This window comes from Balaenoptera ricei, chromosome 9 (assembly GCF_028023285.1).
Source record: "Balaenoptera ricei isolate mBalRic1 chromosome 9, mBalRic1.hap2, whole genome shotgun sequence".
In the NCBI taxonomy this organism is placed as follows: Eukaryota; Metazoa; Chordata; class Mammalia; order Artiodactyla; family Balaenopteridae; genus Balaenoptera; species Balaenoptera ricei.
In genome coordinates this window covers 7,562,190-7,588,073 of record NC_082647.1, presented here as the reverse complement: position 1 = coordinate 7,588,073, position 25,884 = coordinate 7,562,190, and the positions used below count along the sequence as shown (strand labels likewise).

Below are 25,884 nucleotides of genomic sequence, written 5' to 3'. Positions count from 1 at the left end.
AATCTAGCAGGTAATTCTCTAAAGTAGGCTCACCAAGGACTTCCATCAACACTGTAATAGCCCTATTATTTTATATACCAACTAAGTAATAAAACTATGTATTTTTAATTTAACAACACAAGTCAAGAATGCATACTCAAATTTCTCTTTTGTTCCATCCTCCTTCATCCTACTTCTATAAAGAATTAAATACTAGCATTTCATTACAAAAGCTATTGTGCCCGTGTTATCTGTGGAAAAATGCTTAACCTTGCCCTGAGAATATTTCATAGTGTACATTATCATTTAATAACATGCTGCCTAAAATTGTTTTAAATAATACGTTCTCAATTAACAAAACCTCAAAGTCAGACTGAGATTGCAGGATACTGACTAACATCTTCAAGGATAAAAACTATACACTTCATCTTTTAAATATATTTTTAATCCCAGGTATGGCTTTTGCTTCATACTTTTCCTTTGGAGAATGTTTTAACTAGAAAGGACTAAGAAAAGAGCAACATCAACACTGAAAAGGCTTAAAAATACATGTATTAATTGGTTTAAAAAATTACTCTAAGTACTCCCATTTCGATAGCTATTTTTACTTATACTATCTTAACTCACCTTGACAAGAAAATTATCTATGCTTTTGTATTTAAAAGAAGTGATTACCAAATAAGAAGACACATTATTTACATACCATGAAATTCTGCTGTAGGGGAGACCAAGAATACATTATGGGTACTGAAGCAACTGCATTCAGAGTCTTTAACGGGATGACTTGCGTTGGAAAATCCAAGTCACTGGTCACCGAACACTAGAACAGAAAAAATAAAATTGACTTGTAAGAATAAAAGGACAACCTGAAGCTGTAGGCATCATATTATAAAGAGATGTTGCCTACTTACAGCATTTTGAAAAAGAAATTTCTTTACTGAGACGGTATGTTCATAAAAACCAAAAAGGATTCTCTCCTCTCTTTTACTTAGTGATAGAAAAAGCTTCAGATTTTGCAAATTTTCAAAACCTTCCAACCCTTTCCATACTTACCAGTATCAATAAGAATCAAATATTATATTTAGGTTGGCCTCAGATTAACTCCTCCTTGCTTTCACTATAAATTTTCTACCTCACTGCTTAATTTCATTTACATCTCATCCACGTGGAATAATACTATATATATATACACCAAATATGCCACTTAAATCTTACTTAATAAGAATATAGAAACTTGTTAGGTTAACCTTTCTTACCTTTACCTTCCCTTTTTAAAAACCCAAGTGTCATTTGCTGGTATTATCAGATGATACACAAATATTAAAGGTAATAGACCTGAATTTCAATCACAACGAAATGGATTCAAATGAATTCTGCAGAAGTGTAATCTCTAAATTATTAACAATAATAGCTAATGTTATTAAGCACTTTCTATGTGCTAGGCACTATTTTAAACACTTACATGTCTTATATTTAGTCCTCATTACAGCGCTGTATGATGGGGACTATTCTTAGCGCTCATTTTACAGGTGAGAAAACTAAGATAGAGAAAGGATACGTAACTGGCCCAAAGTCATACACTGTTAGGGCTAGAATTTAAACCCAGAAAGTCTGACTCTGGAGCCCCTGCTCTTACCCACTACACATATTGTCACGATACCACATTTCTATACATTTCTAATACCGGTTAAGTAAATATATTTCCCTGAAATACCATATTTCATCCAATCTACGATGACATCAATTTCAAAGCACACCATTATCTTCTGTATCATTAAGAAAATAATGTTGCCAATTAAACTATAACACAATGCTTTCTTATCATAGTGATTCTAAGATGCATGCCAGTTTCAGATGTTAAAATGTTAAAAGGTTTGCATCTTTGACTTGATGAAATACGGTAAAGATCTGTGCCCAAATACCACAGCACTTTCCATCCTGTCTAGGAATCCAGCTTTTCTTAAAAGAGTACCATTACCCAATTATCAGGTCTCCAGAGCCTTCTCAAAAATACCCTGGACATGTAATCCATGAAAATAGAGCAAAAAGAAGTAGACTTGAAGTAGTAAAATGAAACCAAAAAAGTCATGTCTATACAACACACATAATTATTAAATGTTTCATTTTTATTTAAGAGGACTTAAAAATCGCGGGTCTAGATTTGGTGAAATCAGAGTGGAAGTCTTTGGCATCCAGGCCCACCTGGCCCTCAGCATTTCCTCAGGCCAGGGGGATAATCTTCCAATAGTCACAGTCACCGCAGCACAAAAATAGTTCCTTCCTCAGTGGAAGTGAAGGTTTAAAGATAGAGTAGTTAGGAAGAACTGTGACAGTGATTAATCCATTAATTTGCTTTCCAAAAGGGCAAAGATTAAAGATAATACTAGAAAGCTCATAGCTCAAGTAAATAAGAAGGTGTGAACAGTTTACTAAAACTCCAGAACCCGCAATCTTTCCCTGTTTCCTTCTTTGGCCTCTGATGCAATTCCTCATCCATCCGCCCAATAATAACAGCAGTTAACATTTATTGAGCACTTACTGTGTTGCAGGCACTGTGCTAAGTGCTTTACATACATTTTCTTAACCACTTCTCATCTTAGCCTTTGGCATCACGATTTCACACAATGAGGAGGAGACTGAGGCTCAGGGAGGTTAAGTAACTTGCCTGGTCAGAAAGGCAGGAAATCACCAAGCCAGGGTGGAAGCCTAAGTCTGCTTCCAGCACCCACAAGCTTCATGCCTGTGCTCTAGTTCTCACCCTGAGATGCCCGTGCCGTGGGTGCTGTGCAAGAGAGACACCCAACAGTGTCACAGGGCATCTCCTCCCCCAGCGTCTGCCTCTTGTCCTATTCCTACCACATCTTCATTCCTTCTTCTTAAGTTACTTATTAACCAGGTCACTCTGGGGCAAGGAGTGGTTATAACTACGGAATAAAGTGTTATACACTACCCAGTGGTTTTAAATACAAAATAATTTCATTTCTTGCAAAACAATTAAATTGGAGTTTTTGATTTTTGTTTTACACATGGTGGAGGTAAATTAATTCTGTGATTTTAATTCTGAAGACTGGCCCCCTTTAAAGCCTGGGGGACGAGGGGGAGTGGCTGCTTCTCCAACTCTGACTTATTCACCTGCTTTAATATCTAAATCCAAGGTGGCACTTACGGGAGGACAGCTGAATATCCTATTCAACTACCAGACAGGAGGCACGCTGGCTCTGCTCCACCTGTTTGCTCTAGTGACAGAGAAGATGCTCTGAGTCTACTGAACGAGGTCAGCTGACTTTTCCGTGAACAGAAAGAACTTACAGAAGCACAGAAAATAAGGCAGCAAAGGCTGCAGCGCTAAGTCCTATCTCCAACCCCACACCTGCCATACCCCCATGACCCATCACCTCAATTCTGAGTGATAAAAGTGTCACCAAGGGGCTGGAAATAAGCTCTCAAAGCGGCTGTGGCAGAGTGTGGTTTTACCTCTGTCTCGCAACTATACTCAGCACAGTGTCTCAAAAAAGAGTAGGCACTCAAAAAATGTTTCCGGAATGAACCGACTGCATTTGCTGATTTGTCCCTAATGGAGACTTCGACTTCAATTTCTTTTTAAAGCTAAGAGAACACCTATTTAGCAAATTGAAGGTCTATACCCACCTCATTATCTATGTAGTATCTCTAGAAACCTACCCCATTCTTTAACTATTAACCTTAACTAATAACCATATCCCTTTCATTTATGAAATAATATTCAAATGCAAAAGCATTTGTTGGTAAAACAAGTTTGGGAATTCTTATTTATTGACTTACAGGAAAATTACTCAAAAATCCCAGTTACTTACCAGTAACTTTTTTTCTTTGAAAATGTATCATCCTTGACACTTTATATTATTGTCTCATATCACTCAGAGCACTGAATAGGATTTTGACCTCATGGGTCTCCACAGCATTTTACCTGATCAGAGTCATATGTCTTGGACTCAGGAACTCACTAGGAGACCTATATCAACAAATTAAATTCTCTAATTCTAGTTCCAACTTGAGGATCACACAAGGAAGTTGTTGTAGGTAATCCATCATTGATGGTAAAGAAAGAAAACAACTATATTAGTTACCAAGGATGCTACATTTTCAGAGAAACACAGCTTACTGGTAAGTAACCAGGTTCCTCTGAGGATGGATAGACTTACATCAACCAGCTGGTACAATAGGCGACTGTGTGGCTGGACCACTGGGAGCTGGAGAGGGAAGTCAAGCCAAAAATAGTAGTTGTAGGAGTACACAACCAAACTGAGACTCTTGGCAGAAGGCTGGTTCCAAGTAAAAACTGTGTTATGGAAAATCGTAGAGGGAAGAGCAGGTGAATGGCCTGCAGGGAAGGGAAAGAAATTAACACACCCTACTATGTGCCAAGCACTGTGCTAGAGACTTTACCAAAGTTAACTTCTTTAAAATTCACCACTACCCTAGGAGGTAGGTATGACTCCCCATCTTACAGTGGGACATCCCAAAGGGCAACAGTCATAGCCATCCGGTCTCTCAACAATCTTTAACATTAGAAGGGTTAGGTCCGACTTCCGTATAGTAGGGGGAAAAAATACACTCAGTTAGCCAAGCTAAAATTATTCTTGGATCCTGGTTGGTCCATTTAATTCAAGCCAGAGACACAACGAACTGGTGATGTTGTCTAATATCCTTTAGCTTTTCCGAGTAAAAACAATAAGGAACTGTCTCACATCTAAGGTGTATGAAAGAAAGCATCAGCTGCCACCCAACTCTAGGGAAAAGCTGAGGATGATTTCTGAAACTACCCATATTCTTCAAGATTTGAGTAGAGAAAAGATGACACACCAAGTTTTAAATTAGCTAGGCCTTCTGGTGAAAATGATAGTGTACATAACTTAATTTCAGACTGCTTTTATGTGAAGTAAGTACTGAAGAAAAAACTGGACTGAGGTTAAGTATCAGGTCTGGGTCAAGAAAATCTCATAGTAGAAGTGAGTTCCTAACAAGGTTTACAAGGATGATTAGGAGAAGGGTGGTTAAAGGAGAGGGTCAGAAATAAAACATCCTGATCAGATCTTGACACAGACACACTTAATTAAAGCAGCTAATCAAGGGCACTGGAGCTAAGGAATACAAGAGTGGTTCATGCCAGACTGTAAATTATTTCCATTTCTGCTGCTAGATATGTATGTTGCAGAGCCGTCCGGACGGGGGGGAACCTCCACCAGCAACACAAGGCTCCTGCCCTGAGCTCACTTAAGAACAACAGAAAGATGCCACCCTATAAGCATCAGTCTGGCACTTCTTCCGGGGCGGGGCTGGGGGGGCACATACAGCATTTCACACAGAACAGGTAACATGTGAAGAACAGTTTCAGGAAGTTTGGACCCTGAAAGCTCTTCCCTGCGTCCTAGCTTCAGAAGCCTGAGCCCGAGTAAAGAGGTCATAAATCTATAAACCTAGTTAATATAGTAACTACTAAAAACCCAATGCAGTCTGGGTCTGAAGGGGGCTGTTAGGGTAAATCATCTCCTCATAATCTGCAGTTTTGCTAAAATCCTGGAGATCAGAAACAGAACAATAGTCACAGGACATAAGTTGGTAAAACTACAAAAACACCCAACGCGGCATGTAAAGCACGTAACCAGAGCCACGTTTGTCCATGACATGCAAACTCAAGAACCTAATTCAATAATAGTCCTGCGAGTGGCAAATAAGACCATTTCTATCATTGAAAAAAAAGAAAGTAAACAAAAACTAAGAAGCAGAACAAAGAATAAAGTCATGGTTTCCATCAGCTGTGGCAGCACAGCCGTTGTGAAGCCTCGCTCCCGTGAGTGGACGTGGGGCTGAACGCCACAGAGCAGCAGAGCCATTGGCTAAGGTAAGAAGGCAGGACGGCCACCGGACCGTAGTCTCAGAAGCGCGAAGCCCTTGCTCAGGTGCTAAACCTGCTCCGTGACCACCAAATCACACAGGCCAATTCTGCTGATCTTTGCAAAACAGATTTATAACCACTCCCCAATTGCTCACGGATTGATCATTTAGTGAATCGTGCTGAAACAACAAAGCCAAATAGAAAAAAAAAATTGAAAACGCAATTCCCCACTCACTCTTTACACCAAAGGAAATTCCAAATAGGTTAAATGATGTTAAAATATAAAAATGAAAACTAGAAGGAAAGATGGATAATTTATAATCTTGAAGTGGAGAAAGGCTTTGTAAGCCTTAAAGAAACACAGAAATCAGAAGAAGAAATTCTAATTTGACTACATAAACATTTAAAACTTCTGTATAACCAAAACATACCAGAAATAACATGAAAATGGGGGGGAAAATCTGCAGAACAGATGATTAAAAACTAGTATTTATAATATACAAAAAGTCCTTAAAAATCATAAGAAAAAGTCCAACCCAATTTTAAAAGATCCAAGACAGCCAACTCATAAAAGAAATATAAACAAACAATAGGTACTTAAAATTAACTTCACTGATTAACAAAAGGAGAGCAAATTACAATAATGTTTTACCTATCACACTGACAAAGATTAACATTTTATGTTGGGAATATAGATAAACAGACCCCACTATAAACAGCTGGTGAGAGTGTAAATGTAAAACTTTTGGGGGTCAATCTGGTAATAGCTATTAAAAATTTAAATATGCATATCCTCTTGACCTAGTAATACTGTTTCTAGAAACTTTTCCTACAAAATTACTCAAAAGATGCAAAGATGTGTATGAAGGATATTCACTGAAATGCTAACTGCAAAAGGAAAAAATAAAAACCTAAATGTTCATCAATTATGAATAGGGCAATTAATTATGGTAAATCCACAGGACCAAGCACTGTGCATTGTTGAAGATACTGAAGACCTGGACAGATGTAAAGTGATGGCCCCAAAAGGCAGGCATGTTTTATCTGGGAATAACTTTTTAAAATAAAATATATATTATCATTATAATTAACATGTTATAGAAAAAGAAATCTGAGAGAATAAAAGTCACAGGGCTTGGACGGACAGGACCTTTTGCTCCTGTTTCATATATTTGTGTTATTTGAATTTTTACAGTTAATATTTTACAATGACCTTTTAATTGAAGAAAAAGATAAAGAACAAAAGTTTCATTAACCCAACAGATATTCACATTAGCTAGTATTGAAAGTGCCTCATCGGTTGCCAAGGTAGCTCATGAAATCTGCCCAACCCTCTCAAAATGGTACTCAAATAATATTCTTTTACAAAATCTAGTAAGAGAAGATAAAACAGAATCCTAAGCAGTGGATTTAAGTCAATCCAAATTATCAAGCTAAATTGTGATAGTAGTTCTAGGTCTAATAAAATTTTCTTATTTCTTCAGAGCAATGAACACTTTTTAACATTGCAGACTAGATAAGCATTTCTTTGAGTTTTGGTTCATTCTGTTTGTTTTCAAAACAGCTGTCAAAATTTGGTTTTGTATTTTGAGGACAGACTTGATCTTTGTAATGGTCAATTTAACAATAAATTTTAAAACACAAACTGTATACACAGTGTTCTTGGAGAAAAACAGCAAATTAAACACAACTTCTGGTTTATTTAGTAGTACAAAATAAACATTTGACATTTTTGAAAAGTTCACTTTTTAAACTTAAGATATATAATCTTAAATTTAAAATATGAACTCAAACATCCTACGTGTATGATATATCTTTAATATATGATAATAATATATAAACTCAAACAACAGAAGTGATCTTTCTTTTTTCTAAATGGCCTTTTCGGAAAAGCATAAAATGCTTATATTAGCTTCCTTTCAAAAGCAAAGGAACACCTCCTTATGGTCATTTAAGTAATATTCCATCTATTTCAGCCGAAAGAAAGCCAGAAAGGAAAGCAAAGGCTGCCGTGATTTGAAAAAGTGACATGGGCAGGAAGGACTGGCAGAGTTAACACAAGATTCAACCAACAGATGGTTCAGAGACAAAGAGCAGCAGAAAGCAACTAAGAAACCAGTTCCTTGAGGAACCAAGAAAGGATGGATATGTTCAGACTGAGAGTAAAGACACACACCTGGGAGAACCACTCATCAATGTCTAAGACATGAGAAAAATGACCCAGCTCCCTGCCACACCTGCTCAAATGCTGGGCAGGACATACTGGTCCTGTAATCCTGAAACTCACAAAGGAAAGAAAGCATGTTACTGTGTTGAAAGTTGGGAGTATATTTAAGTAAAGACCACTACACACTGGGTACACCAGCATGTTATTTCTTCTTTGTGTATAGTAACTAAATTTCTATTTACAATTAACTGAGGAAAGTGCATTACCACGTCAATAAATAATGCAATCAAGTGTTTACAGGTAAACAAGACAATGTTTTTCTTCTCCTTCAACAAAAATAAGCCCAAATTGCAAACTTACGAAAGAACTTACACATTCTGTGTCATGAAAGAAGCCCCCCCACCCCGAAAAAAATTCATTTGCAAATATCAAATGATAGGTGATGAACTTAAAATTTTAAGATATCAATAGGAAGAGCAAACCTGTACGTACTGAAAAGTCCAAAAGACTTTTAATTCTTCATGAATATGAGGACTAGGAGGTCCTTCTGATGCTGCTTGTTGTATGCTTAACATTCTGAAGAAGCCCCACTTTTCTTACTCTTTTCATTAGTAAACAAGACACAGAATTCTTACAAGAACATTACATTCTCCTGGGAATCTAAAAATGCATATTGGCAGGATATTTTTAAATTATTAAACCAATCACACCACTTGCCCAGAAGACAGACATCATTTGAGCAAGCCTCCCTTTCACAGTCATAATACATACAAGTAATAAAAATCTTGATATGAAGAATCAATGAAAGGGAAAAGTGCCTTGTTGTTTTCAGCAAGAAATGGAAAATGCACAAAAAGAAATGCACTAGTAAGAACTACAAGAGTAACTCCTAAACCAGCTTCTTCATCAAAACTGGAAAAACAGACACATTAAAGAACATGATTACCAATGTGCAGACTTACAGAAGATAAAGTTCTTTACTGACTGATGAGACAAAGTAATGAATGTCACCTAGAAATAATTTTCTGACAAACAACCACATATTATGGCAATACGGCGTATATCCCTTGGCCTGTATCGTTTCATAACATTTTTAAGCTGAATGCTCCTTAAAAAGATAAACTGAAGAGCAAAGGAAATATATGTAACATATATTACAGTGACTGTCTTCAAGAAGTCAGAAGTATTTTTAAAAAGAGAAAATAGACACATACTCTGTATTAAGATCCTATGGGCAACACGGCTTAGGTTCTGTAACTTCAACACCAAAAAATAAGTACCCACAAGTCTCCTAAAAGCATGCATTAAGGAAACAACAGACTAAAGATGTGGTCTCCAGGTCGACTGTGGGGCTCCTTGATCTCAAGTCAGAATCTACAGCAGTCACTTCATTAGATCAGATAGTAAACTTGTCAGACTTTCTTTACTAAAATAACCTAGATAAAATTGGTCATTTTAAAACTGAGCTTATCCCCTTCTACAAGTACAGAAGGGAATAAAGTAGAAGACTTGAGTGAACGACTGAAAATTGTCATTGTATCATCGTCATGCTCAAAGGATTTAAACTGAAGACAGCACTTATAAAGGATCAGCTTATAAAAATAAGGACTTAATTAAAACAATGTTACAACAGCACTTCCAAATGTTGAAAGCCATGGACTTTCTAGGTGTTTGGGTCAACAGTGAAGTCCCAAATTCTGCCAAGCCTACAAGCCTATTACTAGGAAAGTCGTTGCAAAACAGGCTAACTTATTTATCCTCCTGCTTCTGACCTAGTTGACTCCAACTCTTAAAGCATATAAAAGAAACTGATATATTGCTGGAAATGCTCAAACTGAAGAAAAAATAACAGGGATATAGTCTCATCTGAAAAGTAAGGAGACTAGACAGAGATCATTAAAGTCCTTTCCAGCCCTAAAATTCTATTATTTATTGTGATAACACCAAGAAGCTTATCACAAACTGTATAAACCTTCAGCTTCCAAAAGTCAGCGATGATGGTTTTAAAGGGGCTGGGGGCTAGGAGGAGTAAAAGACGAATCACTTCAAGCAGAACCAGTAATTAAGAGTGGCTCAAAAACAAATGTGCTTTGACCAGAGTTCCATGCAACAAAACCTAAATTCCTGAGACTAGGGGTTACTTTCCTCCTTTTCTCCTCCTGTTTTGTGAAAATGTTTTTTCTCAACCTGCATGGGGTACTAAGTTTAGAAAAACACTTGTTTCATTAAAATGCTAATTTCTTCTTACAATTTCTCTCATGAACTCAATAAAAAGTTAGGTATCTTTACATTCAATGACTTTTATCTCCACTTGACAAAATTAAAAGCAAAATTCAATTAGTAAATACTCATTTGAATAAACTGTACTCTTAAATTTAACACCAAAAATTGTATCATGAGCAATTCCGGTTGTACATAAATAATGAACTTTAATAATTTCTTAATGTGTCTGAGCAAAGTGTACTCTTCCAGGCCCACATCAGATCATTAGAGCAAGGAAACTGACTTTAATTCTCCTAAGGCTCAGTTTCCTCACCTGGGAATAAAAAAGTGGTAATACAACCATCACGAAGACAAAATGAGGTAGAGTAGTACCTAGTGCAGTGCCAGAAATCATTACTGATGTTAACTTTTATTATAAATGTAGGTTGGGCTTTCAACAGCATTTTGAGATTTGTAATGGGTGGCAAAATTAAGTATTCCATGTGTTCCTACTTTATTTCTCCAAATTTCTAAAATGTATCCCATCCCTCTGGAGAGAAAAAAACGAGGTTTCTTTTTCCTTCACTTCAAAATTTCCAAAAGGTCACTTTCAAAAGAATTAGAGGCTGCATCCTGATCCCTTTTGAGAACATTCTGACTGGCATAGAAAAGAATCCCTTTCACCCTTAGTATATTAATTAGTCATTTACCTCTAATGTGTAGGTCCTGACCTGTTGCAGATGACTGGAAGGTGTTAATAACATGTAATACATATTTATACAACTGCAAGTCAGAGCTTAAAGAGCTGTCAACTGACAAAATGCATAAATAACTAAGGATCATCCCAAGCCATATGAGTCACCATCAAGACCACCAGCACCATCACTGAAATCACCACTAGGACCGTGTCTGTAGCACAGACTGAGCTACTATGATAGCACTGACCAGTCTCTGAAGCCAGTGCGTCACACAATCTCAACAGGTCTCATAAGACAGCAAATTAGTGCTTGATTATTACAATATCATATAAAAAATGACTGCTCATTGAAAACATTATTTTAGAACAAATTCCATTGTTTAGATGCCTTCCATGTTTAGACACCCAGGTCAACAATCATCTACTACATGGTATAATCTAAATTTCAAATCACTTTCTTCCCTCTTTTTGCTTCCATGCCCATTCAAATAGCATTCCATATCATATGCCATGTCTTCCTGCATAAAACAGGTACTTAAACAGAAATGCTTTAACCAAAATCCTACTGATTGGTTCTATACTGTGTAAGTTTCTGCCATTTTCTTTTCATCTTGCTGCCACTATGTTTTAATGTTATCTCATTATAAAATCTACCATAGATTTATTGCCTTCCTTTGAAAACAGTAATTTTTTGGAGTGATTAAGATCTACCTCGTTCGTTCAAAAAAATTCTATTAAAAAAGGAAATTCTGACCTCTCAACCCCAAATTTAAAAATTCTTATAGAGAGAGCCTTAGGATTTGGACAAAATGTATAATAAGAAGCTTGTTTACTCCATGAGTATGGATGAAAAAGAACCATTTCTTACAGCATGGCTAATTCATATGAAGGGGGAGGAAAAAAGACAACTGTGCATCAGAAAGCCTTGCTCTAACTTGTGATCTGATGAGGACACTCGAGAGTATTTAAAGTTCTTTTTTAATGAACAGTCTTATAAAAATCTAGGAATCAGTTGCACATTAAAAAGAAATAACAATAAAACAAGGGACATCCGAGGTCAATGGCCTCCTCTCGATAACCAACCAACATTCCAACAGCAAAAACCAAAATGCACTGATAATTCATACAGCGCGTGAGTTCACCAACCTCCCTGGTCCCGCGCAATGAGCTCACAGAAGTCAGGATGTGCACAGGCTGGATCCTTCGCTGTTTCCATTCTTGGTTTAAGATTTCTGTTCTTTCCAGAATTTTCTGACGATTGGAACTAAACATACTCTTTAAAAAAATGAAGGAGAGGAGAAAAGAAATTGTTCATTGTTAGAAAATTTGCAACAGCTCTAATGAAGGTTAAAATTGAGTCATTCCTCAAAAGTATCAGGGACATTCCTTCAAAAGCATATGGATTTTACACTAAACTGTGGTTTCCCATGTTCAAATAATACAAAAACACCACATCTATTATTTTACTGAGAGTAGAAGGGGAATAGGAAATTATTTCCATCCTTTCTTTGTTAACTTTGTATATATCTATATTTTTTTTAAATCACAATGACTTTAGGAACACAGTACCATGAAACACATTCCTTTACATTTGGGTCCTGGGTCTCCACATGAAGTACAAAGCTACATTGAAAAGATGGTGATTTCCAAGTAGACTGAATAACCATTAGATTAAAATCTTTCCACTTCACTAATGTGCATGGTACGATTTTTATGTTAATTAAGACAGACCAAGGACCTTAACTTCCAAGTTTTCATTTATCTTACAGTAAATTCCATTTACCCTTTCAAATTAAAACTTATCTTTAGGGGGTAAACCATCCTTAACTGTACCCGCATTTTCACAGAAGACGGAGGATACCTTGACTTCGTCAGCTCGCCTGAACCTCTTGAGCTGCCGCAGGCGCATGTACTCTGACTTTACACGCTTCCGCCAACACACTGGTCCCTTCTCAGATTTCTTCCCAGTCTGGCCCATGATTATTCTAAAAGCAATGGTTTCATATTAAAATCACTAATCTAACCAGCCTGAATATGACCACTTGTGTTTTAATCCCCAGCAAACTAACAATCAACAAAAGAAATGACACATAATTACGCTGTTGATATTTGCAAGAAGGGTCCTCATTTGTTCTGCATGGTGAAGTCCTTAAAAACATTTCATTCCAAGTATAAATTTTTATTTAAGACAACCTTTAAAAGACATTTTTATTTACAAAGATACTCCACTCCTAAACTGCAGTCATCCTACAGAAATGTGACCCATTACAGGAGTTAAGTATATACAGTTACGAGCTGTGAGATCCACACTTGTGGAGTGAAAAAAAATGTAGACACATATTCTAAGTTTTTCATCATTAAATTAGTTGCTACAGGCATAAATGAATGACTGAAAAAGATAAATCTGAAAAAGAAGTAAAATCTACATACAGCACCAAAGGTAGAAAATATACAGCACAATATGTGATAACTGTACAAATTAAAGTATTCCCCCTACACGCACTTTCAACCATGCTTCTCACCTTCAACACTGTGATGAAAGTCTGTGTTTCTGCCTCGTGCCACCTTTCCTCCCATGGGGGCTCCTCTGCTAGCCAGAGGAGAAGGAAGGCAGGGACCCCTCCCACCCCATCTGTGGTTGCAGAGGCTCTGGAAGCCGGTTTTGTGCAACGTGGGCTCGGCCTGTAGTCCACCGGGTGTCCAATTCACACCACAGAGTCTAAACGAGTGTCCTCTTCCAGAACATTTGTTCATCAAAGTGTTAAACTTGTACTTGTATCTTCAAAAGATTAGAAGGGCATTCCTCTATCGGATGGTGCAAAGGTGCCACATTAGGGATTTGTGCTTTAATTTAAGCGCAATGGAAAGTCATAGAGCGTTTTAAGTAAAGGGGCAGGGGGAAGATTTACACTCTGGAAAGCCCAGCTGACCGCAGTGCAGCGGCAGGAGGGGCCGGAAGAGAGTAAAAGGCAAAGGTGAGGCCAGGTGAGACTGGCAGGCGGGACTGACCCTAGACAAGCGACGACGCAGCTTCTTCAACGACACCGGTGATGAGAGAAAGGAAATGATTTCAAGAGTCACTTGAGAGCAAACATGGCAAGGATTTCAATATGGGGAAGATGGCTTTCTGGCTTGAATAACTGAGTAGGGTTTCATGTACCTGCTTACATACAGCCCTCGGGCACAGAGAAAATTGCCTAAGGAGAGGAATTAGAGAAAGAAAAGGAACCCAGAGGTCAGTGGTAACTTTCTGTAGGAATATTCCACCACCAAAACCACGAAAAGAGAACACAAATGGTGGATTATTCAAGCTGAGAGAGGGGCAAAGAAAGCATGTAATTAATGATTAGTAAGAATCAGGCAATGAATATACAAAGATGAATGAAACGCAGAACTTGCCCTTGCGGCACTTATAACCTACCTAAGAAGGGCTAAAAGAACGGACTTTACAATATGAGATAAATATGCAGAAGTACCGGGGCTGAGGGTGGGGGACACAAGTAAGGAGATGCAGAAGGATGGCAGCAAAGTGACCACTCAACCTTAAAAGTTGAGTCGGGTTTCAAAAGGCAAAGAGAGAACGGAAGGGGCTCAGGTAAGAGCAGCAGCCAGCTGGGTTCGGGGCCGTAAGGGCGGAGAGGGGCCGCCAGCAGACGCTGCAAACGAAGGTGGACCCCAAATTAGGTAAACAGCCCAAATTACAAGAATTGAGGGAACGAGAAGAATGAAGAGACTTCAGAACTTAAGATAAAGACAGTTGAATGAGATCACAGAGATAGGACTGTGTCCTGTAAAAGCTTCAAAGTGTAACCTTGCCTGGGGTGCTGAGTGGAACAAACATGACAGTCCTCAGAGCTGAGAAGACTAAACCCCACAGCAGATCCCAGCCTGGCGGAAACACAGAAAGTGGGGAAGAAGTTAGGAAGACGGTGAGGCCGGGCAAAAAGACGCCAAAGTTAGGGAGAGGCTGGAGCTTTATTCTAAAAATGACTTTGTGGCAATTTTTTACTTTCACATCTGCTGGTTAGTTAACAGATGAGCTCAGGTAATTCTATGCAAATTATTTTCAGACACTTAGCACTTCAAAGGCCTAGCTAGAAAGGAGAGGAATCAGAGAAAAAGGGATGATCTGTTGCATTAGCTCAGAAACTCATCACAACTGGTCCCATCTGCTGCTTCCACAAATTCTTGGTCCTGGGAGGCGGCACCACCGTGCCTGATAAAAACCCGCACTGGGAACACGGCTTTCGTTTTCACTGATGTGCAACACGGATATCACTACAATGCATTTCTTAAGGTGCATTTTTTATGTCATGGTGAAGAGGTATCATTTCATTAGTTAGCACTTCATGTTTTCCACTGGAATCCTCCGTGCCTAACACGCTGGAATACCTTCTATGTGTTTCTACCATTAGTAACAACACCTCTGGAAAAGTATGTCAGGACAAAACCAAAGCTGTTACTAAACTAACAAGTTGCTCCATCAATGACAAAACACTTCAAAGTTGATTTGGAACCAACCTCTCCGTAAGAGGGCATGAAGGGATAAGTTTCCACGTTTATAAACTTCACAAAGCTCTTCCAAATAAAGAAGTAAGTGAAGGTTTTAAGCTATAGAATGATCTGGTAAATATACACAATAGAGAGGAAAAGAAAAAAGGACAGTGATTCATTTAGGGGAAATTATCAAAATATAAGAATCATGACCTCTGAATTAGGATAAGAAATGGAAGTGTACAGACTGTTCTTTAAAAGTATAGGAATAAGGGCTTCCCTGGTGGCGCAGTGGTTGAGAATCCGCCTGCCGGTGCAGGGGACACAGGTTCGAGCCCTGGTCTGGGAAGATCCCGCATGCCGCGGAGCAACTGGGCCCGTGAGCCACAACTACTGAGCCTGCGCGTCTGGAGCCTGTGCTCCGCAACGGGAGAGGCCGCGATAGTGAGAGGCCCGCGCACCGCGATGAAGAGTGGCCCCCGCTCGCCGCAACTAGAGAAAGCCCTCGCACAGAAACGAAGACCCAACACAGCCAAAAATAAATAAATGAATTAATTAATTAATTTTTAAAAAAAAGTATAGGGATAAACAGGCAGATCCATGAAAAAAATAACAAAATTTAAGGCACCATTAGAAGGATGTTTTACATAAAACAAACTGCCTCCGACTATCACAGCATTTACAACGTATTAAAATCACATTTTCACGTTCTTCACCCCACTTCACCCCCACTGGAAGTTCCTCAGTCTCAAGAACACTTTTTCTCCATTTGTCAAATCGCAGGCTGTGTGCCTGGCAAACAGATTTAAAAACAAAAAGCAGGTCTATTAGCACGCGCTGATCATGAGTCGCTGTGCCACAAGGTATGAGAGGAAGGGTGGCTGCCGCGCTGAGTGCGGGACGGGAGGGGGAGTCACCCCCCCACCGAGAAACCCGGGAGGAGATGCGTCTCAGGGGCAGTCAGGACCCTGTGGTCCAGCCGCCTTACCAATCAAGAGATCCTGAGCACAAAACCTGGAGCCTCTGGGTCTTCCTTAGGGAAGCTGATATTGCCTGAGAGACCTTATCCAAACAGTCGGGATAACATCACCTACCCCACAGCTGGGTGCAAACACCAGACACAGGCAGGCTCACCCACCTCTTAGGCCCGGCGTGCAGAGACTTCAAGCCTTCAAACGTGAGCTCCCCCTGCTCCTTCCCACCCTGAAGGCAGACAAATCAGCTCTTCTGACTATTTCCCACTATATCACAGCCCTGGAAGTATTAAGATACAGCTTGGAATACTCGTACATTAGCAGAAAGAAACTTTTATTAAAATGACTTGCTACTAAATGGATGGGGATTTGTGAAAAATCCAATTTTTAAATTTCCCACTCAAAAGATTTGTTTAGTTTCATAGGTGAAATGGCACGAGTATGATTTTTATCCAGGAAAAAAACAGCTTCTCTTATTCAAAACAGATTATAGCTCAAGTCGACCTGTATACAGTGAAACCACAACAACAGTTATGTTTTAATTCAAAAGACAAACCAGGTTATGGCGGGAAACCATCCAAACCTTAATACAATGTAGTAAAGCTTTACAGGATCACAAACATATAGATTAAATAAAATAAAGGAAAATTATACAGTCCAGAGTCTAATTTATGAATCAACCAAACTCAAATTGTTTTTGCCACCCTGCATCAGTTCACCTTCTCTGGGAACTTTGCACCCACCCTTCTCTAAGGACTGCCACCTCCATGGGAGGGAGCCCGAGGCCCCGGCCCACAGCCCCCTGTAGTTACCAGTGCAGGGATGAATACACAACCAGATGTGAAAGTCTCAGGAGGTTCCCTGCAAGGTCAAGAATGCTCACCCTTTCCACTTAGGTTTGAACCTGGAAACCTGCTGCCTGAAGAACTGCTGGAAGCCAACTGCAACCATGAGAGGAGAGCCTGCAAAGAACAGTCAACAAGAGAAAAAGAAAAAACACCCAAAGCCAAGAAATGGACTCTAGTCCCATCACTGAGCCCTGACCAGGCGTGCTTTGCCAAACCAACTCCACAACTGTTCAGTTATGTGAGCCAAGGAATTCCCTCTCTTTTACTTTAACCAGTTTGGATTAGATTTTCCGCCACATGAGACACAGAAGGGGTCTGAGGTATCGTTTTAATATTGAGATTATATACACAACAACACCTGAGTGAACAGAAGACAGGTTCTCGAGCCCTATTTCCTCATGGTCAACAGCATCGGCTCCACTCCCACGTGGTGAGGAGCTCCGCCCCTGCCCTGGGTTTGGACGGCCCTGGTGACCCCCAAGACACACCTCTCTACCTCCAGTGACTGGGCCACACAGCACAGGAATCAGCATTCTTCTCCATCAAGTCCAACTCTAGTCTACTTGTGAGGGGTCTTTTCCAAAATAAGGTAACACTCCTGCCCCTCCTTACTCAGTTGCCAATGACTGAGGAATTAAAAAAAAAAAAAAAAAGCCCTAGGCATTTTCAGTGCACTTTATGCCCCTCTTTAAAGGTTTTTCATTCCTAAAGGATTTGCCAAATCAAGGCACTCGCCATCTACTAGTCTTGCTGAGTTCTGCTTCTACTTGTCTGAAGAAAACTAAAAAATAAATTACAGGTACTACTTATCCTTCTCAACTAAGTCAATAGCATCAACTTTGACTCTAAACTGAAGACCAGACTAAGGAAGGTAAAATCCAAATTTAACAACATTTAAGTAATAATGATTGCAATATTCTCGATGTCCTTCCCTAACTGAAATTGCCAATTTTGAAAAATCACCAATCTTCAATAGTGCTTTTATATTTAAAATGCTTTGAGGGCAGCTGTTAGTCACATTTACCAATTTCATTTACTTTTTTAAGTTAAGATCCATTGCTTTAATAAACTCAAAAGGAAATTAATGGTAAATAAGATTCTGCGGGTAAGGCTAAAGGTTAGGGTTAGGAGAACTTAGAGAGACCTATAGATGTAACTCTTGGTAAGAGATAAAAATTAATAACCTAAGAGAAGTAGGTCTTACGCCTGAGGGGCTTTATGGAAAACACCCCCATGAGAAGGAGACTAGGAGTGAGGGGCCCAAGGAGGCAAGCGCACAGGGCTGCTGCCTGCGACCTCCGGTCGGGATCCGCAAGGACAAGCGGACTCCACTGCAGGTCACCACCCTGAGCCTTACAGCGACCCGCTCCAGGCTGGCCAGGCTCTGGCTCAGCAGGAAGAGCGCTCTGGCGACAACAAGGCCTGTTACGGACGTGGGGCAGAGAACGTGGGCAGCAGCCCTCTCCACTCCAAACTAAGTCCCAACAATAAACCAACAAGACGGCATCTGGTCCATTAAATCCTAAGTCCTATCCACAACTTAAACAAAGGCAAGAGCACAGCCTGCAAAGCCAGCCTCCCTGGGTTGGACTCCAGTTCTCCTAGGACCGGCTGTGTGTGAACCTGGTCAAGTTCCCAAACCTTTTTGTTCCTCCCTCTCCGCATGCTGTGAGGAGCGTCCTCGTCACAGAGTTGTCCTGAGAAGTCCACTCTTGTAAGGATGTAAGGCCGCAGGACAGCACCTGTCACAGCAGGCACTACACCATGTAAGTCCTGGCTACCATCACCCAACAGCAGGTGAGGAAGATCAGGATACGATATTCATATAAAAAAGTTAAGTTAGACAACAAATCAATGTGAAAAGTCATTTTCTTAAATGATAGACTGTATGCAAGTAAATAAAACCAAAACAGGATGTCAGGGGATCTCAGGAAGGAATACAGACCACACAATGAGTTGGGGTATATAAAAACCACATGAGATAAGCCCATGGAAACGGGTGGGGAGAAAAGGAGCCAACCTAGGAAACTTTGGAAATCTGTGTTTTGACTGGACAGAGGAAGGCTAAAGACGAAAAGAACTGGACAGAAACACTGTCCTCTAGTTAAGTTTTCTCACGGGTACCAGGGCCAAATAAGCAAGCGGTGGTGATGGACTAGAGTCAGAGACAGCAGCGTGAACTCTTCCATGTTCATACACACGCGGACAGGCGCAGGGAGACTCGCGTGCATCCCTGGGTGAGCAGACATGCGTGGGCTTCCAGGCTCCGCCCACAGAGCCCAGGAGCAGGACCCCCAGTGCCCACATCTTCCTCTCCTGAATCTCATTACCCAGCACAAGGAAGCCGGGCTCTGGATTAATGGCCGGTTCATGGGCTGGGACCGGAAAAATAGGAGAAAAGCCTGTAGCAGGAAGTAAGGGAATGCTGAGAGGATGAAAGGACGGGAACCAAACTGAAGGCACTCCCAGGGGCCAAAGCTGGAGCAATCTGAGCATCAAACTAAATCACAACGGTATTATAACCGAACTAATAAAATAAGTATCCATGAGTCTATGAGAGAAAGAAGTGATTAAATAAACAAGTAAATGGGGGCGGAGAGGCAAGTCTTTCTTACACGGAATTCCAAAACCCATGTGCACACTTCCCGAGCCCACGCGCGGAGCTAGTCCCTTCCCAGGTGCGTCGCTTTCAAAGCAGAATCCAGGGAGGGGAAGGGGACGTCCCAGCGGAGAAACCAGTGACACCCCTGCCACGGTTAGGTCACCCGCCACTTGCACCCCGACGTGTGCTGAGACCAGCACCGCACCCCAGTCGTATTCTTTCCCCAAACCTCACAACCTCTCACTTCAGTCATCGCTCGAAAACATCACATCAACCCAAACTGAAGGACATTTCGACCAAACATCTGACCAATAAATAAGGTCATGAAAACAAGGAAAGACTGAGAAACTGTCACAGATTGGAAGAGACTAAGGAGACACCTAAATGCGACCTGGTGTCCTGGACTGGACCCTGGAGCAGAAAAAGGACTAAACAGAAAAACTGGTAAAATCCAAATAGTCTCTAGTTTAGTTAACAGTAACATAATAATACTGGTTTCTTAACTTTGACAAATGTACCATGGTTACAGAAATCTAAAATTATTCCAAAATAAAGTTTCTTTTTTAAAGAAGGGAATTAAGTTATACAACAACCTAATGTAAAGACATTCATTTTTAAAATAGGCATCGACTTTTTAAAATGATAAACAGAACAGAAATATTGATATATTAAAAATTAAAATGCTATGTAAAATGTTAAACAGGAAAAAACAAAAAATATACACAGATGGAATTTGAGGGGGAGTTTCCCACATCTAATTCTACTATTTAAAAACTCAGACATGACTTGAACAATTTAAAAAGGGGGGAAAAGATCTCCATATGCACTTATAAGATGGTGTTCACTTAAAAAGATAATACACTTACAGGCTATATTAATAGAAATACAGACTCTGAACCAAGGAAATTGTGCCACTGATTATACATATACTGATCAAAGAAATCAAACAATTCTATACAATTCAGGTCCAGTTTAGTTGTGTTTAGGATGGACAGAGAAACATGTCTTTGCCGCAGCTGGAAGACAGCATTAAACACGTAACACAAGAGAAGAGCATCTGAGTTTGGGGTTTTAAAAGAGAAGTGTTAATATGCATTCACTCATTCATTCAATATTTATTGAACATTTAACACATGGCTACGTACTCTTACAGAAACGGAAGGCTCAGCAATAAATAAAACAGACAAAAATCTGTGACCTCATAGAACTTAAAGTCTACTTAGATGGAAACGATCAAAAACAAAGAAAAATGTTTAGTATGTAACATGGCGTTGAGGGCTATGGGGAAAAAAAAAAACAACAGGAAAGTAAGGTGAGGCAGGTCTGGTAAGGTTGGCAAACAAAGGAACCGGTGCTGAACCGCTCAGCACCTAGTGCGCGCTGCAAAGCCAGTGGGATGCAGAGAGGTCACCAACTTGCATTTTGTTCCCACCAACCAGCAAACCCAGTAGTAAAGTATGTAATAATTTTTCTAGTAAAGACTCCAAAATTAATTGATTCAATATCTATCCAATGCAGGCTTCAGTAACTCCACAATGCTCCAGTGATCAACACAGCTTTACAGAATTTTCAACTGGCATTCAAGGATTGCTAGGTGTCACAGCGCAGGCTAACCACTAGGTCTAATTATCCTGAACAAATAAAGACTAAAAGTTAACAGCATTTTATAAAACACATATATGCTAACAGCCATTCTCTGTGTTAGTATTATTAAGCCAAATTAAAGAAACAGATTGGCTATTCATGTTAACAAAATAACATCATTAAATATATGTTGCTGATTTGATTGTCCGTGTTTAATCTGTAACTTTGCTTTGGTTTTACCATAAGAAGTTTATATCTGTACATTTTTAGAGAGCATATAAATAAAATTAAAGTCAAGTCAACCCTGGGGTTGCATTCAACATTCAAGTTTGAAAACTATATTAGAAACAACTGGAGTACTGAAGTAATTCAGGAATAAAGTGATAAGAGTTCTGACTGGGTTGACAGTAGTGTGAATGGAGAAAAAAGATGGCAAGAGACATTCTAAAATTTAAAAACCAGATGCACTCACGAGGAGAAAGAAGAACTGACCAAAAGAGGATAAGAAGCCCTAAGTGAGCCACTGCGACCACTAAGAATTTGAACTTAGATCCAGATTGAGACATTAACTACTCACATGGCAGTTACTAGCACAGACAAAGAGAGAGAGGGTAGAATGTTCAAAGAAAACACCAGACACCATTCTTATGCATTTTGGTCTCAGGACCCCTTTAGTTTATATGGGGCTTATCTACTGAAATTTTGCATATTAGAAATTTTAAACTGAGAACGTTTTAAAACATTAATTCATTTAAAAATAACAGCAAGGCTGTTACATGTTAATATAATAACACATTTTATTTTTTAAAAACTATTTTTCTTTTAAAATAATCAGTGAGGGACACTGTTTTACATTTTTGCCAATTTCTTTAATATCTGTCTTAATAGAAGACAGCTGGATTCTCATATCTGCTGCTGCATTCAATCTGTTCCAACATGTTGTTTTGGTTGAAGAATATAAAGAAAATACTTTCCCAAACAGATACTGAACTAGAAAAGGGAAGAGTATCTGGATAGCCTTCTGAGGTAATGGTGAATCTCATGCTCTGATATTACTCCAAAACTGTTTTAAGAAAAGAGTGGCGAGTGCAGCTTGTAATTCAACCTCATAGGTGCTTTTCCTCAAGACAACCACTACCCTTCAGTAAGCAGTGGCGGTTTCTTAAAAGATTAGTTGCAATGTGGAACCTGAAATTGTATCAATAAACTTTTCATACTCTGCTACATTAAAATTCATTGGTCTGTCTCCTTTGAATGCATCTTTAACCCATGCATGACTTTACAATATCATTTCCTCAATATGAAAAACACTGACTGGTCCACTGAGTTATGCAGATTTTCCATAAGTTCATATATTTCAAAAAATCATACTTGTTAAATCCACTGATGTCATCAAAGATGTCTTTAAGTATTTATTGGGAAAGTTGTCAACCTCACAGTGACAGATACAAGCTTTCCAAAAATTCTAAATTTTGCTTGAAAACTCAAACATTATCACCGGCAACAAATAACGGTTAGTCGTTTTCCTTGAAGTGACAGGCTCACTTCGTTGAAAAATGGCTGCCAAATACCCAAGTCGAAATAATCACAGTTTGTCTGTCAACCCCTCTTTCAAGTGAAAATGGTTCCCCATGAAAAAAGCAGCTGGTGCAGCCTGGAACTCCATCCATAAGTGCAGCTCCCAAAGAAGGTCACACTCGGGCAGCAATCGAAGCCCTCTGTGCACATTCCCATCCTGTGGCGCAGAACATTAAGATGTGTGCACAGGATCAAGAGTATATAAAATTAACAACTTTTTTCACTTCATCGAGGACATTCTCAAAACTGGCTTTTTATTTTTACTCTCAGTGCTAAGGTGCCAACAGTCCTTACCTACCACTGCTTTTCTACCACTGGTGCAGATGTCAACACAGTAAAAAAGGCAAATAGCATCTTAAAATTATTACAAAAATAATTTTAACCTCACGGACCCCCTGAGGCCCACAGAGCTCGCTTGGAGAACAAGTGCCATCAGTATATCCAGACACCGTATGAATCAGAAATCACAATACCCCGCCTCTTCATTTGCCTAGCAGAGAGCCTGGAACTGGCATATATTCAAATTATATTTTCTAAAAGACAAGTCTGTAACAATGAAAGCCTAGAAATCACCATTCTTGCAACTAATAAAAAAAGCAAACAAAAATCTATGTGAAGAATATTTAATGAGGGATACTTTGCTATAACTGTCAACTATAGAATCCAAAAGAAAGTCTGCCATACATCTGTGCCAAATTAAGAGACTAACATTAACAAAATTTGTTTTAAACAAATTGCTTGTTTTCATCCATCTGTCCTACCCTTCATGCTCGTAAGAAGATAATCATCCCCCATCATGGTCACTCTTCTGACCCCCTTGCTTACCTAAAACAACCCCATCCTCCCAACCAACTCCCCACATATTCAAACTTCACCCTACACACATAAAAGAAACATAAATATCTTGTTCCTTTTCACTTCCTAGCATGCCTCTATTTTTATTTAAAAAGGAGAAAAAAGTGACAAAAATACACAAGCTCACTACTGTTGGACCCAAACAGTCCACCCAAATGACTTGCAAAAATTTAAGGAAAAGAAACTTCTGAAACTTCATTTTGAAGGATTTGGGAAAGCCAGGAATAGAGGTATTATCAACCAGTCAATATGAATTTATGAAACATTCTGAAAGTGCTAAATCCTGTGACAGACACAAGTTTGCAAGATACAACAGGCACCTTAGCGCCTAAACTTCAGTGGATACGACTACAGGTGAGAAAGCATTATAAACAGCAATTGTATTCAAGAAGTTTTTAGGAAACAGATGTGCCCCTGACTAGTGATAAGGGAAAATAAGGGGGAAAAAATACATATCACATTTGTAGCCCTGGTTTAAGTAGTGCTAAAAAGGCACAGTCGTGTTAAAAGGCACAGGAAAATTACAGTAATGTGGCAATCTTAGGTGAATGATCGAAAACATTAACTGGATTGTTTCAGCAAAAATGAGTAGACTCTGCAGTAATGTATTTTCTACAAAAATAAGATCATTTTCCTTCCAGCAGAAGAATAAACTAAACTCCTAAGTTCAATAGTTCAACATGGAGTCTACAGACCAGCATGCCTGTGTTTATTCGAAAGTTCTATCCATTCACAGACCCGTCCTAGAAAAGAAATGGCATATAAATTTACACCAAGTGGAAAACTGAACTATCATAAAGGTTATAAATAGTTTGCTTGGAAAACAGATAAAACAGATTAACAAAATTCGCATCTAGAGGGTAAAGTTTTCTTTGAAAACTGTACGAAACCTATTTTATAAGCTAAATCCTCATTTTGTTGGGTACATACTCAGTTTACTGAGACACTGTTGGAGGGGAAACAGAACAAAGACTGATGTACCAGAAACTAAAACTATGATACACAACTCATTGTAATTCAAGGACGGGACATGGGATACATATTATTTCTTCAACACTCCTTTTGATATAGGCCAAAAAATGAAAAGGTAGGTTAAGTCTGATGACAGCCTTTCTTCCTTATAGGAAGTCTATTTTAAATCTTATACCTCAAATAAGCCAACCTAGTACAAATTTAACAACATATTAATATATTGGCAAAATTTTAAGAGAAACCCACTTTAGGTAAATACAAGGGATCTACCCATCATTCCAAGCAATAAGTTACCTAAGTGAGCATAGATAGGTGACAGGAATCTGCTGTCCCCACAGCCTGCTCTGCACATCCTCGACACTATTTAGCCGCGCAGAGTGATTCCGGTGCTCAGCGCTTTCCATATAGCATTGGCCCCTAAGTGCAAACAAACAACTCTGTGCTCAACAGAAGCACAGTGATCTGTTCCCATACTAGAGGAAAGATGGGCTGCTTCTGGACCTAAAGAGAAGGTATTTATGATACGGAATCTTCCTAGAAACTCTCCATGGGCAATTCTGCCAACATACTAGTGTTGCCTGAGACACTGACCTTATATCTTAACCCCCAAACAAAACACAATTCCCTCTATATTCTGAAGACAGAATCATAAAAAGGACTTGGTAGTTCAAACTATTAATCCCAAAGTATTTACAGAACCTCTCAGAATTTCCAGGCATCCTACAACCAAGTAACCCTTACCTGGTAGTTTCAGCACTGGAGTTTGGTGAGTTTGGTGTACACCACAAGGGGGTAAAAATGTTTGCAAGTGCCATTTATTTAGCCCATGGACGACAGAACCCCTCAGAGACCCTTCAGAAACTCCTTAGGCTCATCTCTACTCTGAAAGTCATTCTCTTGCTCAAAACAGAAGTAGTTTTGGGCCAACATGGAAGTATAGGAGGTAGGGGCAGCGATGAGATATAAGTCTTTTCATGATTTTCCTATACTTAAGGTTCATGACAAATATCAATATAAATATATTGCTGAGGTACTAGAAAATGTCCAACCCTTCAAG

The 25,884-nt window shown here is 39.2% G+C and overlaps 1 protein-coding gene across 8 annotated transcripts in view; it reads right to left on the bottom strand.

Moving 5' to 3' along the window:
- Positions 1-25,884, bottom strand: part of EZH2 (enhancer of zeste 2 polycomb repressive complex 2 subunit) — a 62,973-nt gene that overhangs the window by 25,426 nt on the left and 11,663 nt on the right. For 3 of the 8 annotated variants that reach the window (XM_059933141.1, XM_059933140.1, XM_059933143.1), the window contains 3 exons: positions 12,782-12,905; positions 12,067-12,195; positions 683-799 (listed from right to left, as the gene is read on the bottom strand). In XM_059933141.1, the coding sequence (XP_059789124.1) occupies positions 683-799; positions 12,067-12,195; positions 12,782-12,898 (363 nt within the window). In that variant the 5' untranslated portion in view covers positions 12,899-12,905. Of the gene's footprint in view, positions 1-682; positions 800-4,160; positions 4,340-12,066; positions 12,196-12,781; positions 12,906-25,884 lie in introns of those variants that run through there. The other 5 variants (XM_059933145.1, XM_059933146.1, XM_059933139.1 and 2 more) reach the window with 4 other exon arrangements.